Source organism: Thalassophryne amazonica, chromosome 4 (assembly GCF_902500255.1).
Source record: "Thalassophryne amazonica chromosome 4, fThaAma1.1, whole genome shotgun sequence".
Taxonomy (NCBI): domain Eukaryota; kingdom Metazoa; phylum Chordata; class Actinopteri; order Batrachoidiformes; family Batrachoididae; genus Thalassophryne; species Thalassophryne amazonica.
This window is the reverse complement of record NC_047106.1, coordinates 38076468-38095240: the sequence shown is the minus strand read 5'-3', so window position 1 is coordinate 38095240 and position 18773 is coordinate 38076468. Positions and strand designations below refer to the sequence as shown.

General features: G+C 41.9%; 1 protein-coding gene across 1 annotated transcript in view; it reads right to left on the bottom strand.

The window, feature by feature from the left end:
- Positions 1-467: 467 nt before the first annotated feature.
- Positions 468-18773, bottom strand: part of alkbh8 (alkB homolog 8, tRNA methyltransferase) — a 46620-nt gene continuing 28314 nt past the window's right edge. Inside the window, 6 exon segments of the mRNA XM_034169414.1 lie at positions 468-1049; positions 1161-1371; positions 3522-3671; positions 16174-16436; positions 17269-17429; positions 18576-18682. Coding sequence (XP_034025305.1) covers positions 613-1049; positions 1161-1371; positions 3522-3671; positions 16174-16436; positions 17269-17429; positions 18576-18682 — 1329 coding nt within the window. The 3' untranslated portion in view covers positions 468-612.

Here is an 18773-nt window from a genome sequence, read left to right as displayed (position 1 = left end):
AATCAGCTGTCCTGCAAAGGTTTAACAAATCTTTTAGCCAGTTAATCAGAATATTAATGCAGAGAACGTTACCTCTAACGTAAGGCGATATCTCGGCACTGAGGTGGAGACGCCGTCCTCCTGATATACCTCTGTGCTGAGTGGAACAGCTGAGTCTGGTGATGGGTGACAGCTGTCACCCAGGCTACTCCCATAAGGCGGCAGCGCCCTCTGGTGCCTGGAGCCCGCACTCCAGGCAGGGCGCCCTCTGGTGGTGGTGGGCCAGCAGTACCTCCTCTTCAGCGGCCCACACAACAATTTTACTCTGTATTAATGCAAAAACTTTGCAAGAAATTAGTTCAAACAGTTTAACCGAAATAGAAATTTTCAAAATACTCTCAGCATTTACTCTGTTTGCTGTTAAATCTATGAAATTGTCATTTGCCACATTCACAAGGTCAGATTATTAAGACTCCCGCAATATAAAATATATTTCATGAAATCTTCACATTTATTTAAATTCATAACATCAAATAGTTTATTTGATTTACATGACTGATTCATTGCAGAATTTATATAAATTTACATAATACTACTACTGAAATTATTTCCCTGCATTATTTATTTTGTGAATCAGTCCTTCTGTAGTATGACACACCAGTTACCCTGGTCATAGTAGCTGCTCTGCAATTTAACTCCAGCCACCTGACCACACAGATGCTCCAGCTCCCCCTGCTGGAATACATGGTAATAGCGGTGTAAGACAGGTGCAGGGCCGCTGTCCAGCTTCAACTGGGCACAAGACCTGGATGTCTGAGATGCTGCCTTGGTGTCAGCAAATGGACAAATGTCAGGGTTTGAATCTAATCTGGAGCCGGGGTCCTGTTGGTCATCAAGACGAGCTGTGGAAGTAAAACTGGAGTCTGAGTCAGCTCTTCCCCCTTTCCTAGTTTTGCTCCTTCCATTTTTAAGATGCCAGGGAACCAAAAGATCCTGGCTGTTGAAGGTTGTACGATTCGTGTGCACACTAAGTTTAGAATCTGATGTGCTGTCCGTGCACTGAGGATGACCTTGTTGTTTATCTTCTGACAAATCCTGGCTGTTGAAGGCTGTATGATTCGTGTGCACGCCAAGTTTACCATCTGACGTGCTGTCCATGCTGTCTGTGCACTGAGCATGACTTTGTTGCTCGTCTTCTGACAGTCCTTTGGACTTGTCGGCTGATAGGTTATTGATGAGGCCACAGTTCCCAGGATGCTCTTTGTTGTAGTCTTTGAGGTACTTTGACTTCTGCTGGTTGTACTCTTGTTCAAAGGCCCAAACGTAGATGAGTGCTCGGCCACCAGGCTTCAGCAATCTGATCAGCTCCCTCACTGCAGCGAGTCGACGCTCCTACAACACAAACACAAAAACTCTTTCATTAGACCTTTAATCAACTTTCGCTCTCAGTCGGCTCGGCAAACGCCGCAAATGCACCCTCAGACAAGTCAAGATTAGGGATGTAATGAGGCATTGTGAATCACAATAATCATATCACAAAGCCTGGATTGAATTTTTTAAATTACACTCAACAAAAATATAACCCAACACTTTTGGTTTTGCTCCCATTTTGTATGAGATGAACTCAAAAGATCTAAAACTTTTTCCACATACACAATATCACCATTTCCCTCAAATATTGTTCACAAATCAGTCTAAATCTGTGATAGTGAGCACTTCTCCTTTGCTGAGATAATCCATCCCACCTCACAGGTGTGCCATATCAAGATGCTGATTAGACACCATGATTAGTGCACAGGTGTGCCTTAGACTGCCCACAATAAAAGGCCACTCTGAAAGGTGCAGTTTTATCACACAGCACAATGCCACAGATGTCACAAGATTTGAGGGAGCGTGCAATTGGCATGCTGACAGCAGGAATGTCAACCAGAGCTGTTGCTCGTGTACTGAATGTTCATTTCTCTACCATAAGCCGTCTCCAAAGGCGTTTCAGAGAATTTGGCAGTACATCCAACCAGTCTCACAACCGCAGACCACGTGTAACCACACCAGCCCAGGACCTCTACATCCAGCATGTTCACCTCCAAGATCATCTGAGACCAGCCACTCGGACAGCTGCTGAAACAATCGGTTTGCATAACCAAAGAATTTCTGCACAAACTGTCAAAAACCGTCTCAGGGAAGCTCATCTGCATGCTCGTCATCCTCATCGGGGTCTCGACCTGACTCCAGTTCGTCGTCGTAACCGACTTGAGTGGGCAAATGCTCACATTCGCTGGCGTTTGGCACGTTGGAGAGGTGTTCTCTTCATGGATGAATCCCGGTTCACACTGTCCAGGGCAGATGGCAGACAGCGTGGGTGGCGTCGTGTGGGTGAGTGGTTTTCTGATGTCAATGTTGTGGATCGAGTGGCCCATGGTGGCGGTGGGGTTATAGTATGGGCAGGCGTCTGTTATGGACGAAGAACACAGGTGCATTTTATTGATGGCATTTTGAATGCACAGAGATACCGTGACGAGATCCTGAGGCCCATTGTTGTGCCAAACATCCAAGAACATCACCTCATGTTGCAGCAGGATAATGCACGGCCCCATGTTGCAAGGATCTGTACACAATTCTTGGAAACTGAAAATGTCCCAGTTCTTGCATAACACAACACAATAAAACAAAACTGCACCTTTCAGAGTGGCCTTTTATTGTGGGCAGTCTAAGGCACACCTGTGCACTAATCATGGTGTCTAATCAGCATCTTGGTATGGCACACCTGTGAGGTGGGATGGATTATCTCAACAAAGGAGAAGTGCTCACTATCACAGATTTAGACTGGTTTGTGAACAATATTTGAGGGAAATGGTGATATTGTGTATGTGAAAAAAGTTTTAGATCTTTGAGTTCATCTCATACAAAATGGGAGCAAAACCAAAAGTGTTGCGTTTATATTTTTATTGAGTGTAGTATAGTGTTACCATGAAAAGTCAACATCTGAATAGAAGAAATAATGACCTCTTACAGAACACTATTTACAAAATATAATATAGGAAGCAGATAACATCAAGGATTACAATTTATACTTTAGAATGATTAATTTCTTTAAAGTTAAATAATTCACCACAGATTACTTACTACATAATTAGGAGGAACAGCAACAGAAAAACGAACATAAAATGTATTGAATCGTGATCGGTGTATAGTAATATGCAACGTATTGTCAAGCTAGTGTATCATTACACGACTTGTCAAGATTGTTCAAGGATTAAACTGTGCCAATTATTTAGCTAAGAATTTGACATGCTGTTACATTTTTTTTTTTTGATCGAGATTATGTGAACAGAGAGTACAGCCATCTTTCATTTCAAAATGAGCAAATATTTGCACAAAAACAAAAAGGTCTATCAGTTTGAACATTAAATGTTGTGTCTTTGTGGTGTATTCAGTTGAATATAGGTTGAAGAGGATCTGCAAATCATCGTATTCTGTTTTTATTTACATTTCACACAACGTCCTAACTTCACTGGAACTGGGGTTGCACACAGAGTATGTACCTCTGTGGAAAAGTGGTGTATGACAGCGATGGAGATGCAGGCATCACACGTGGAAGTTTGTAGCGGAACGCTGAGGGCATCAGACACAAATACCTGGTAACCTCTTTCTGCACAGATGTCAACCAGTGCACTGCTACGATCACAACCCACCTGCAGAAAGACAAGATACACATACAAACCCACTCAACCAAAACCAGCAGCAAAGGCAGAACACTACAAGAATGGTTTAAACAAAAGTAAAACTTCACAGGTGAAAAGTGTAGTGTTGTTTTCTTCTTCACAGTGTCAGTGAGAGCGCAGGAGAAATAAAACCTTCATGACTGCAACTAAATAATTTTTGTAATTGATAATCTATTGGGTTTTTTCAATTAATGTAAGGACAATTTTTTTGTCTTGATTATTTTCAGAAGAAGAGGCGGAGAACATGTCTGGAGGTGGCAGGACAGGTAGAACATGGGAAGTGTGGAAATGAGAGTTACGACTTTGAATGCTGGTAGTATGACTAGTGGAAATAGAGAGTTGGCTGAAATGACGGAGACAAGAAACGTAGATGCACAGTGTGTACAAGAGACCAAGTGGAAGGGAAGTAAGGCCACCAGCATCAAATGTGGGCTCAAAAAGTTGTATAATGGTGTATTACATCAAGGATGGGCTCTGAGCCTGTCCTTGTTTGCAATGTGATGGAAAACTTAACGGACAAGATCAGAGGGCAGTCTTCAAGGACTATGCTGTTTGCAGATGACATTGTGATCTGCAGTGCTGTGTAGAGAAGGGGAATGAAAATCAGTCAGAGTAAGACTCAGTACATGTGTGTGAATGTGAGGGAGCCCGGAGGAATAGTGAGTTCACAAGGAGTAGAGGTGGTCAAGGTGGATGAATTTAAATACTTGGAGTTCACTGTCCAAAGTGAACTCCAAGTAGCCTGGTTCTGCTGGAGGTTTCTTCCTGTTAAAAGGGAGTTTTTCCTTCCCACTGTAGCCAAGTGCTTGCTCACAGGGGGTCGTTTTGACCGTTGGGGTTTTACATAATTATTGTATGGCCTTGCCTTACAATATAAAGCGCCTTGGGGCAACTGTTTGTTGTGATTTGGCGCTACATAAAAAAAATTGAAAAAGAAAAAAAAAAAAAAAGAAGAAAAGTAGTGGGGAGTGTGGTAGAGAGGTCAAGAAGAGTGCAGACAGGGTGGAGTGGGTGTAGAAAGGTGGCAGGAGTGATTTTTGACAGAAGGATATCTGCAAGAGTGAAGGGGAAAGTTTACAGCACAGCAGTGAGACCAGCTATGTTGTATGGCTTAGAGACGGTGGCACTAACAAAATAGACGGGAGGCAGAGATGGAGGTGGCAGAGCTGAAAATGCCGCGATTTTCTTTGGGAGTGACAAGGAGGGACATGATTAGGAATGAACATTTCAGAGAAACAGCACAGGTAGAATGATTTAGAGATAAAATTAGAGAGGCGAGAATGGCACTGTACAGAGGTCCCCGGGGGCAACAGTGAGAAGGATTCTGAGGATGGAGCCACCAGGCAGGAGGACAAGCAAGATGCCAAAGAGAAGGTTTGAGGGAGGACATGGAGATGTTTGGTTTAACAGAGAAAGCTGTAGAGGACAGGGTGAGATCAATCAATCAATCAATCAATTTTTTTATATAGCGCCAAATCACAACAAACAGTTGCCCCAAGGCGCTTTATATTGTAAGGCAAGGCCATACAATAATTATGTAAAACCCCAACGGTCAAAACGACCCCCTGTGAGCAAGCACTTGGCTACAGTGGGAAGGAAAAACTCCCTTTTAACAGGAAGAAACCTCCAGCAGAACCAGGCTCAGGGAGGGGCAGTCTTCTGCTGGGACTGGTTGGGGCTGAGGGAGAGAACCAAGAAAAAGACATGCTGTGGAGGGGAGCAGAGATCAATCACTAATGATTAAATGCAGAGTGGTGCATACAGAGCAAAAAGAGAAAGAAACAGTGCATCATGGGAACCCCCCAGCAGTCTACGTCTATAGCAGCATAACTAAGGGATGGTTCAGGGTCACCTGATCCAGCCCTAACTATAAGCTTTAGCAAAAAGGAAAGTTTTAAGCCTAATCTTAAAAGTAGAGAGGGTGTCTGTCTCCCTGATCTGAATTGGGAGCTGGTTCCACAGGAGAGGAGCCTGAAAGCTGAAGGCTCTGCCTCCCATTCTACTCTTACAAACCCTAGGAACTACAAGTAAGCCTGCAGTCTGAGAGCAAAGCGCTCTATTGGGGTGATATGGTACTACGAGGTCCCTAAGATAAGACGGGACCTGATTATTCAAAACCTTATAAGTAAGAAGAAGAATTTTAAATTCTATTCTAGAATTAACAGGAAGCCAATGAAGAGAGGCCAATATGGGTGAGATATGCTCTCTCTAAAACAAAGCCAGTAAATACTAATGGTTAATAGAAGTCCGACATGATCATGGCAGGCTTTACATCTGGCAACGGAGAAGGCAGCTGTGGTGATGCTGAAGATCAGGAATGGTCTCCATGTTTCTGCATGGAAAGTTGATTGGGAATTGATTTGGGAGAAAAACAAAATTGAAGAAAAATCAAACCAATGAGCACAATTAATTACAATGCTGATAAAAATCTTATTCACTCACCCTTAACTATAAAGTTTAACTAACAGAACCACTTAGATTTTCTGTCCTTTCTTTTATATTTATTGTTCATCTTTACACCACTTATTTCACGATTTCTTTTTAATTATCTGTTTTTACATTTTTGGCAGGGACTGAATAATAATTAGTTTGGATACTCTCACTCTCTTCATTTGCAACATCATATTGTAAAGATGCTTTTGGTTTACACCTTACATGGATATTACATTTGAATGTACTCAGCTTGTAGACTGAACACATTTTCTGGACTTAATTAACTTGTTTGGCTGGTCCTGCTACTTGCATTTGGAAACAACTTGTTTAAAAAATATGTATAATACATTATCATCTACAGCCAGAAATGGCACTGTCTATACATGTAACAAGCTGTTTCTGTATAATGATCTGAATGAGGTACTGTCTGACCCACACTCCAGACCAGAAAGTGGTAGTAATGCACTACTAGTCTGGATGACAACCACAGTGACACTGAAATATCTGAATGAGTACAATGTGCTGCCTCGTATAGAATCTGTGAAATAAATCATGCTCTCAAACTGAAAGACCATGCTTTTGAATAAAGAGGGGGAAAACTATACACATTCTTAAATAAAAAAACAGGGAGTAAAATTTAACTCCTCTGCACTGGACTCCTTTTTTACTTTGTGGGACAGCCAGAACCATGAAGGACAGCTAGGAGGACAGCTAGGCTAATGTAAGGCTAACTATATAAAAATTGTTAAAGAACCAGTTTACTTGACTAAACTGACAAGACAAGAGTTTTCAACCTGTTAGCAAAGCATAGCGTCTTATTTCTCTGTGCTGAACTGTATCCGGTTTTAAAATCTTTGATGTAAACATCAAACTTCTCAATTTTCTGTATTGTTGCAGTTCAAGCCCCTCGTGCAGGAAAAATGACACACAGATGCAAGCTGGTGCATATCAGCAGGCAACACAGCCTCTGTCTCATTTGAATAGTCATAATCCTCTTCTCTGCATTGACCAGAAGTAACAAACATGCAGCAGCATGAACACACAAACAAACCTACCAACAAACACATGAAAATGCTAACTCCATAGCAAAAGTAATCAATAATAAAATAAGAATTGAAAAAAAAATTAACGACAGGAGGATATGCTGAAAGTGGTTGGAATGGCATTAAATGTTGGTATGCGGATAAGATAACAGAAGGAAAGCAGGAAATAAAACGTAAGGGAAAAGCAAGCAAAGCAGAGTGCAGAGAAGAATGAATTAAGCAGAAGAAAGAACAGAAGGAGGGGATTAAACGGCATTAATAATATTTTATCTCACGGAACAATATAACCAGGCTTTGTGACTCTTACGATCTCTTCCCAAAAGAGAAACAAGCGATAAGACACAAAGATGAGCACGCACACACCCCCACGCCCGCCCGCCACCCCACAGGCATTTTGACACACATACTTGTTACTCAGATGTAAATAAACAAAGGTCAAGCTTTTTCATTTCAGATTAAGCACAGAGTTAATCTGCAAACGGAGAGAGCGAGCCAGAGAGGGAGAGCAAGCAGAAGGGCTGAGAAATACATAAAACAGTCGAAAGATACAGGCAAGCAAAACTGGCAGCGGCAGAATACACCAATGCACATGAGGCAGATGAGATTATACGGTGGGAGAAAGCCAAGAGACAGAGAGAAGCAAATGTTTGGGCAAAAATGTACAAACAGAAGCAAAATTGTGGATTAGTCTATGATGTAATCCACAATTCTTACACGAACCTCCAAATCCTGAACATTAAAATCCCAGTGAGCATGAAACTGGGGATGAAATTATCTTCATTCTCAAATAACATGACAATTGTTTTAGAAATCAATCTACTGTTTAGTATATAGATTGTCACCAAAATAACAAAAATCCATTTACTTTTCCAAAAGGCAAAAGTGTAATTTGTTTAATCTTTCCAGCAGGGGCAGAGATTACATTTAATTAATTTTAAATTAAAACTTTTGCCTGTTAAGGCCCCCTGACACTTGCACGACTTTGATGCATGCACTGTGTCATGCAGGAGAGTAAACTCTTGGTTAACAGGTGTAGACTGAACGTAAGAGAGGCACCAGCACGTGCAACTGCACAAAGAGAATTTTGAAATGCTCAAAAAAATCTTTCATGCATAAATGTTGCGCAACAAATGTGAAGTGGTAGTGAACGTTGCACGATTTACTCGTCAACACCATGTGCAGTTCGTCAAGTCAAGTAAAGAAGAAGGGAACAGTGTGAGGGGTTGCGTCAGTGCACTGCATCAGAGCGCAACTCGTCTGAATGATTATAACGAGATGTTAAATCTATCACAAACATACTTTTACTGCACACAAGAAGGAAAGAACATGCAACTGTTTTACCAAGCCATGACAATATAAACATGACAAATAATTACCTTTTTAGATGGCTCCAAATGCGTTCTTCCCGTCATTCAGAGCGCACAAGAAAAGCTGCGGCCGGAGCGATTCTCTGTGATTCAGGAAGCGATTCGAGCCATTTTCAACAGCCCACTCGAAAAGAAAATGATTAATCCGCTACGAAATAATTATTTTACAGACACAGCATCCAGCTCACAGCGCGTGGCAACCAGTGAAACAAATCACAGTGTCCAGCTGGGAACACAGCAGGCGGGATCGTCACGATGATGTGAGTACAAGTGCGAGGATCAAAGTCGTGCGTCAGGGCACCTTTACATCACCAGTTATACAGTTTCATGGTGGAGTGGCACAAAGTATTTTCTTAAAAACAAGATGTCAAATTTCAGCTGTAGTTTGTCAGGAGTGCACATGGGTGTCTTGATTTGATCCATTTCCTTGTGTTAAAGTCCTTCTCTGTGCCATAATAAAGTTTTATTAACAGAGTGTGAGGCCTGTGCGGGTAAATATTAGACAGAGGTCCGTGCAAAAAACGTAGACATCTGATATCCCCGTACAGACCGAGCAAACGAGGTTAATAATTTGTTTATTATATGGCTGTTATATATATATATAAACACGCAAACTTACAGTATTGCCGGAATATGCTGCTGACAGTGTTAAGCTCGTTCGCTTTCTTCACCTCCATGAAGAACTTGCTAACAGATCATTAGCTGGTAAGCTTTCAATCTGTATGTTTTTTCCGATGCCGTTTAGATAATCGTGTTTTTAGCCTCCTGGTTTGTGACGAAAATACACGTTGTAGACCGACCGGCATGGAAACCGTTTCGATATGAGAAAATATATGACCGGTAATCAGCCAATCAGAGCGTACGTCGCATTGCAGCCATGTAATAATGATGATGTGTAATTGGTGATGGAACAGACAAAAGTTGCAATACGAGTATGTACAGTTTCTCCAATCACCTCCACAGAAGCCTTTAAAGGACATGTTGCATGTGTTTTAACAACATCAAAGTACTAATGATTGTAAATCTCCCTGTGCACATGCACTCATAATTACTGGTTTCTGATGTTTTTTATTCCTCTCTCGAAGCGAGAAAAAACATCTCACTCAGCAATTCTCGGCACTTCTCTGGCATGATGTCGATAAGAGCAAAACACGAACATCCCAGACAGAGACAGACAGAGCAAATGAATGAAGTTATGTCCAATAACGAAGCTTCTGAGCTTTTCTTTGAAAGTAGTGGCTCGGAAATGCAGAGGAGACGACATGCTTCACCCCGAAACTCTTAACTTTTTCAGAGTCTGTTGCATTTTGGAACTTAAGGTGTCGTGATGCTGCTGTTTGTACCACAGCTGCTGGTTTACAGCTGCGGACATGTCTGGACACGCAGATGTATGTCTCATATTGAAAAAACTCAGGAGACGCTATTTTTAGGAGCTAATTACTCTCTAATGTGCCACGATCCTGACAGAAGTTGAGTTGAAGGCAGAGCTGCAATCGGCCATTATGCGTGCGTGCGCGATCAGAACCTGAGAGCGAGTGGACCTGGACATTATTCTCTAGCCGAGTGGAACATGAAAAGATCACACCCAGAGATCAGAAGTAGACTGTTCTATGGCTGGCGATTGCAATTGCGATCGTGCACGCATGGCGCGTGTGTGGGGGCTTGTTTTTGTTTTAGACTAATTTGGAAATCTTTACACTGGGTGAGTGGAATTTTTTTTTTTTCACCTTTTGCTTTGTGATCTTTTCAATGGAGCTATTTACTTTGAGAGTCTGTGGATGTGGTGTGTCTGTGTGTGCCCAGCAGCTGTTTTAACCCCCAATTTAGACAGACTTCTGGCTGAATTTGAACAATATATAATCAGTATTAAGTTTGGAGACTCTCTCAAATGTCATAAAACTGTCAATCTCTATAAAGAACTTTTTAAAAGAGAATTAATGATGAATGATCCCTTAAAAAAAAAAAAAAAAAAAAAACAGCTGACATGCAGGTTAAAATGGCTGTTACGCTGTTAACCCGCATGTCAGCTGTTTATCACCAATTAATGAACATGGAATGTCTCCGTGATGACAGCTATATACATTTATTAGATTTTTCAGTTATATACAATACTTATTAGCGTTTTTAACAGGCTGCGTTTATGACTAACTGCCACAGGTGCACAAAAGCTTCTCACAGCTGCTGCTTTTACTATGACTGCAGCAAAATGAACAGTTATCACTTAAAAACGAGTTGTCAGAACACAGCATCACACTTGTGTAACCTTTGGAATTATTCTGTGCCTCAGCTCACTGAAGTGCACACTGGGACACTTCTAGTAACTACTCGAGTACTCACAAGTACTTTGTTTTCGGAAGTCTCCATAGCTGTTTGCTGCGAATGCTGTATACTTTGAAACAGGTCACAGAAGTGCACAAAGTAATCCTAGTGGATCATTGGATGGTCACTAACAGCCTAAATCTAAATTATGATTTCAGTGCGACATGTCCTTTAACTCCTTCAAAGTTGTCATGGGTCTCTTGGGGGCTTCCCTGACTTGTCTCCTTCTTACACAGTCACTAAGCTTTTGAGAACTGCCTACTCCAGACAGATGAACCATACATAACCATATTTCTTTAAGGTGGCCTAATTTTTGTTTATTTAGCGATTCCCACAAGATGTTACACTAGCACTTCATCCAGAATCGAAACAATGGCAACCTTCTCGGCCAATCCTCCCCAATCCTACCTCTTCCCCACAAAGCACAGTGATAGACATCTGTAGTCTCGTGTGGAGGGACGAATGTGTGGACTCTAGATGGACAACTTTCTTGGTCAGTGGCATTTTTAGGCTCTAAATATGATTAGTGTCATATTTCTTGAAAGTAGTGGTGGTCTGCCTTCTTGAAAAAAAATTCAATAGCTGTGTAGTGTGCAGTGAGACCTACTGTCTCTCTTTATAAATGGACAAGACCAGAGCACAGAGGGAGTGTTGCTTCATTCTCCGCACAGGATGCCATGAAACCACTGAACCTTTACATTCAATTTATTCATTTTTTTTATGTAGCGCCACATCACAACTGTTGGATGGAATGTTCTATGACGCATGTCCTCAGACTACTTAATGTTACACACCAGATTTGACCTGACTGCTTTACGTGCAGCTCTGACGCATGCCAAAAATGTCATTTGCATACAGTCTAAATTGATAAAACCAAGGCCTTTGTACTCGTATCTCTGTCTGGGACAGCGGCGCCATGAATTGTTCTGTTCTTTGCTCATCACGCTGACAAACACATTCATCACAAAGTTTTGATATAGCACATACCGCTTGAATATAACAATGCCATCACGGTCACCCACTTACAATGTCAAACACAACACTCTTCAACCAATCACATAGCTCCACTGATCCACACAACAGGGCAAGGCCCGCCCACCTGGGGGTGGGACGAGTGCAGCCTTAAAAAGCAGTCTAATCTTAATGTCGACACTCTTGTCCTCAATGTGCATGTGACTTTTGCTTCAAGAGCCCAGCGCTGTCTTAGCTGATTCTGTCCTTCAGTGTAGGCATCTTTTCAATACAACATCTGTTTTTGAAATCTGTGTCCTGTCACTGGCCTCTACTGGTGGTTGGCTCTCACTGCGGTATTGTATCACTTCCTGTTCCGGAGCACAGCGGTGTTTTGCTGTATCTGTTAGCTGTTTAATCTGCGCAGTTAGATTGATCTAGTTACCTAGATAACGATTTGTTTCACAGTGTAATCTTCACGTGCCTTAACTAAAGCACTCCGTCTGCTGAATCACCTCTAAATTATTTACACATTATTCACTTTGTGTGTTTTTAGGAATCCGCTAGCTTAGCGCAGCTACTAGCTCTTAGCCGGTTTAGCATGGCGGCTTCTCCTGTCTCTCCCGCACTTTTCTGCTCTGGGTGTGAAATGTTTAGTTATTCCTCGGCCTCCTTTAGCAGTAATGGTACTTGTAATAAGTGTAGCTTATTCGTAGCTTTGGAGGCCAGGCTGGGCGAATTGAAGACTCTGCTCCGCACCGTGGAAAATTCTACAGCTAGCCAGGCCCCTGTAGTCGGTGCGGACCAAGGTAGCTTAGCCGCCGTTAGTTTCCCTCTGGCAGATCCCGAGCAGCCGGGAAAGCAGGCCGACTGGGTGACTGTGAGGAGGAAGCGTAGTCCTAAACAGAAGCCCCGTGTACACCGCCAACCCGTTCACATTTCTAACTGTTTTTCCCCACTCGACGACACACCCGCCGAGGATCAAACTCTGGTTATTGGCGACTCTGTTTTGAGAAATGTGAAGTTAGCGACACCAGCAACCATAGTCAATTGTCTTCCGGGGGCCAGAGCAGGTGACATTGAAGGAAATTTGAAACTGCTGGCTAAGGTTAAGCGTAAATTTGGTAAGATTGTAATTCACGTCGGCAGTAATGACACCCGGTTACGCCAATCGGAGGTCACTAAAATTAACATTGAATCGGTGTGTAACTTTGCAAAAACAATGTCGGACTCTGTAGTTTTCTCTGGGCCCCTCCCCAATCGGACCGGGAGTGACATGTTTAGCCGCATGTTCTCCTTGAATTGCTGGCTGTCTGAGTGGTGTCCAAAAAATGAGGTGGGCTTCATAGATAATTGGCAAAGCTTCTGGGGAAAACCTGGTCTTGTTAGGAGAGACGGCATCCATCCCACTTTGGATGGAGCAGCTCTCATTTCTAGAAATCTGGCCAATTTTCTTAAATCCTCCAAACCGTGACTATCCAGGGTTGGGACCAGGAAGCAGAGTTGTAGTCTTACACACATGCATAAAGCAGATAACCCGTAAGTTGGAGAGGAAATGGCGTCTCACTAATTTAGAAGATCTTCACTTAGCCTGGAAAATAGCCTGGCTATGTACCACAGGCTTTTAAGGTGGCAGTAATTAAACCATTACTTAAAAAGCCATCACTTGACCCAGCTACCTTAGCTAATTATAGGCCAATCTCCAACCTTCCTTTTCTCTCAAAAATTCTTGAAAGGGTAGTTGTAAAACAGCTAACTGATCATCTGCAGAGGAATGGTCTATTTGAAGAGTTTCAGTCAGGTTTTAGAATTCATCATAGTACAGAAACAGCATTAGTGAAGGTTACAAATGATCTTCTTATGGCCTCGGACAGTGGACTCATCTCTGTGCTTGTTCTGTTAGACCTCAGTGCTGCTTTTGATACTGTTGACCATAAAATTTTATTACAGAGATTAGAGCATGCCATAGGTATTAAAGGCACTGCGCTGCAGTGGTTTGAATCATATTTATCTAATAGATTACAATTTGTTCATGTAAATGGGGAATCTTCTTCACAGACTAAGGTTAATTATGGAGTTCCACAAGGTTCTGTGCTAGGACCAATTTTATTCACTTTATACATGCTTCCCTTAGGCAGTATTATTAGACGGCATTGCTTAAATTTTCATTGTTACGCAGATGATACCCAGCTTTATCTATCCATGAAGCCAGAGGACACACACCAATTAGCTAAACTGCAGGATTGTCTTACAGACATAAAGACATGGATGACCTCTAATTTTCTGCTTTTAAACTCAGATAAAACTGAAGTTATTGTACTTGGCCCCACAAATCTTAGAAACATGGTGTCTAACCAGATCCTTACTCTGGATGGCATTACCCTGACCTCTAGTAATACTGTGAGAAATCTTGGAGTCATTTTTGATCAGGATATGTCATTCAAAGCGTATATTAAACAAATATGTAGGACTGCTTTTTTGCATTTATGCAATATCTCTAAAATTAGAAAGGTCTTGTCTCAGAGTGATGCTGAAAAACTAATTCATGCATTTATTTCCTCTAGGCTGGACTATTGTAATTCATTATTATCAGGTTGTCCTAAAAGTTCCCTGAAAAGCCTTCAGTTAATTCAAAATGCTGCAGCTAGAGTACTAACGGGGACTAGAAGGAGAGAGCATATCTCACCCATACTGGCCTCTCTTCATTGGCTTCCTGTTAATTGTAGAATAGAATTTAAAATTCTTCTTCTTACTTATAAGGTTTTGAATAATCAGGTCCCATCTTATCTTAGGGACCTCATAGTACCATATCACCCCAATAGAGCGCTTCGCTCTCAGACTGCAGGCTTACTTGTAGTTCCTAGGGTTTGTAAGAGTAGAATGGGAGGCAGAGCCTTCAGCTTTCAGGCTCCTCTCCTGTGGAACCAGCTCCCAATTCAGATCAGGGAGACAGACACCCTCTCTACTTTTAAGATTAGGCTTAAAACCTTCCTTTTTGCTAAAGCTTATAGTTAGGGCTGGATCAGGTGACCCTGAACCATCCCTTAGTTATGCTGCTATAGACTTAGACTGCTGGGGGGTTCCCATGATGCACTGAGTGTTTCTTTCTCTTTTTGCTCTGTATGCACCACGCTGCATTTAATCATTAGTGATTGATCTCTGCTCCCCTCCATAGCATGTCTTTTTCCTGGTTCTCTCCCTCAGCCCCAACCAGTCCCAGCAGAAGACTGCCCCTCCCTGAGCCTGGTTCTGCTGGAGGTTTCTTCCTGTTAAAAGGGAGTTTTTCCTTCCCACTGTCGCCAAGTGCTTGCTCACAGGGGGTCGTTTTGACCGTTGGGGTTTTTACGTAATTATTGTATGGCCTTGCCTTACAATGTGAAGCGCCTTGGGGCAACTGTTTGTTGTGGTTTGGCGCTATATAAATAAAATTGATTGATTGATTGATTGTCAGTCTTTGTGTCCCTGAGTTAGCTCACCACTGCTGCCTCAAGGTGCTTGACACGAGTAAGGTCCGACCTTACCAACCCCCCTGAGCAAGCCAACAAGCAGCAGTTATAAGGAAAACCAGCCGTGTTAATAATAAAGAAACCTCAAGCAGACCAGACTCAGAGGGGTGACCCACTGTTTAGGCCATTCTAACAGTTAATATATAAGATAACATATCAATCTAACATAAATATTTGTTAATGATTGATCTAAAAATGAAATCCCAGGCACATTCACTGACTTGAAACGCTCATGTATGTAGCCATCTCCTGACTTGTCAAAAGAAAACTATCGGTAAAAGTGCTAATTGTCCAACTACTTATGGGGTGTGAAAGTGGAGACACTATGTACACAAATGGCCGTAATTCTTAAATGGTTAATGCAGTATCTTTTCATCTTGAACCCCTTAAAAATGAAAGTCTACACTACAAGCACATCTTGCTTCTTCCATTTCAGCCCCATTGTGGTGGTGGTAGTGTACACAGGCAAAATGCCAAAAACTGGCCCATATGCATTGGGATCACCCAAGTACACCTTTATGCTAAATATGAATGAAATTAGCCAACTGGTTCTTGAGATATGGCGCTAACAAGGGTGGTGATGCCAATATCTTCAATATCTCCCTGTGACCTTGAAATTGACCCCAAGGTCACCATAATCAACTAGTGTCCAAGTACACCCTTATGCTAAATACAAATGAAATTGGTCACGTGGTTCTTGAGATATCGCACTAAAAAGTGAAAACAGATGGATGGACATGCTGATCACTACATCCCCATGTACTTCATACCGGGGGGGGGGGAATAAAAAAAAAAAACGCACTTTCACCAAATTGCCATCAAATAATTACAGACATTATATAATGACACTCACTGCAAAAATTGTCGGGTTGACAGCGAGGTATTTCCCATTTCCGCAGCCTACATCAACCAGCAAACTTCCCGGTGAGAGAGAGGAAAGGAAGCAGCAAACACGAGGCCAGGGGGTGTGGCGAGTGCTGCTGAAGTGGGAGGCAATGGCATCGTACACCCGATGCACATACTCCTCTTCCAGACGAGCTGCGTTGGCTTGGCGATAGGGAAGCGAGGGGGGAGCAGGGGTAGAGGCTCTCTGGCTGTCACAGGCAGAAGGAAAAGCTGGAAAGATGGAGAAAGAGGAATAAAAGGAGATCACGAAAAGGCCAGCAGCTTCATTCAGACTGAACAAAGCTGTTTAACTTTAAGAGTTGTCACTGATCATTCAGCACTGTTTGCCTTATTATTATAATCAAGATGATGTGGATTAACAACAAAATTTAATGAACCAAAGCTTTCACAAGAGGAATTCTGTCAGAAGGTGTATATGTGCCATCACACAAAAATATGAGACTTTTTTTCCTGTGGATCTCTCCCTGATAAAATAATTCGATATGTGTCTAGATACATGGGCTGTGACACGATTCAGGAATGATGTCTGCTATTATGGAACGATATGATTCCATGTGTTTCAATGCAATCTGATGCCAGTCTTTGTTTAATATATTTTTCCACAATAAATGAAATAAACTCAAAAGTGGTACTTTCTGGTTTTTACTACTGTAGCACATTGGTGCTGCCTCTGCTCACCGTTTGTTCACCACTGAGGACAGCCTGTTAGCTTAGCATAAATGCGGTGTGCTAAAATTAATCTACATTATCAGACATTTAAATGTGCATTACTCTGGCACAAAGGCCAAGTTACAGGTTTGATTCCCAATGAGACTATATTTGCTGAAAATGTGGTTAAGCTGTCACAATATGCTTTTGATTGCACATCATATGTTCTCTACCAAGGATGAAACAAGTACATTTTAACAGCAAATTTGTCAGCACTTGTCTCTTCCCTCAGATATGCTTCAAACTGTTGTTTAACTTCAATCTGTGAGAGCAGCAGAGAGGTTTATGTATCACACCAATTCCACACATGGGCTGTTGAGAAACGTAATCTCACCACAGCAGCAGGGTTCATGTCTGATTTTGCGGAAAGTGAAAGATGTTCGTGTGTCCCTCTTGCTCAAAGTGAGATTGGTGTTGGTCCCAATGACAGGTGTTGAATTAGCAAGGCATTGTGAGACACAGGATGGCACAATATCAAACTTCCGAGGCATAATCCTGCAAAAGACAAGAAACTATGTTATAGTCGTACTTTGTGACTACTCCGTATTAAATCACAGAAGGTTTATGTAAACACCATACTTTGTAGACTGACTCAAGGCCTGTACATTGATTAATACCCTTCTTCAGTAGTCTTTTATTTTCAACCTCACGTCTCATAGGACACATTGAGGTTTAGTGACTCGTATGTGGTTTCACCAATCAGCATGGACAAAGGAAAGCTATTTAAGTAACAGGATACAAATGCTCTAATGGCATTATGTGCATGCGCATGTGTGTATATCTATATATACAGGCTGGATTACATTCTTGTGTGTGTGTGTGTGTGTGTGTGTGTGTGTGTGTGTGTGTGTGTGTGTGTGTGTGTGTGTGTGTGTGTGTGTGTGTGTGTGTGTGTGTGTGTGTGTGTGTGTGTGTGTGTGTGTGTGTGTGTGCGCAGATGAAGGAGGAAAAAAGTATGTGCACAGGGAAGAGGGTGGAGTCCTCAGATAAAATGGCAACATCTTCATATGTGATAATTTGTTCTTTCTATACAGTCTTTGCTCAGGTTGATTTGTTAGTTTATAATTAGAATAAATATAATGTCAGACGACTGATAGTTAACAAGTGCACAGTCCGAACTAGCAGTGCATTACACATCCGCAGAGGTTTTGCCCACTATTCTGGTGGTATTTGCCACTTTTAAACCAGGTGCATTTTGCATTTCAAACTGGATTTCATTAACCTCAGGTTACTTTCAGGGAGGGTGTGTTTTTAGAAGTGAATATGTTCTTTCAAATTCTGTTAAACTAAACAGGCAGACTGTGTTAATTCTGCATTCCAACTAGCAAATATCTGGGCACATATCTTCAATGACCTCACCATCTAAGTGATCAATGTATTTAGAGAGGGGCTTTTGTGTTGAGCAAGCAAATCCAGTGTCTCTATTGCTCTCCAAAATACCATTGTTGGGACAGAAGGCCACATGACTGCATGGGATCTTTTGCCAAAAGGGGATGAAAGTGTTTAGAAAGTTGTGAGAAAAGAGCTCAGCAAATGTACTCTTTTCTGACTGCAAACAGAGAGATGAAGAGAAACTGTATCCTCTGTGAATCCACCTAATGTCCGCTTCAACATAATCTGTTCCATCATAATCCAGCTCACCCATGGGTCCAGAGGTATCGGCTCTCTCCCTTCATAACCAGGAGGCTCCGAGCTGGCAACACAACTGGAACAACACGACCATCAGGATGACGAAACTCCATCACTGTCTTTAAAGACACAAAGACATCAAGGATGTGTGAATTAAAATAAAAAATAAACCCACCAATATGTAGGAGCACTCCGACTTCATATCTATTA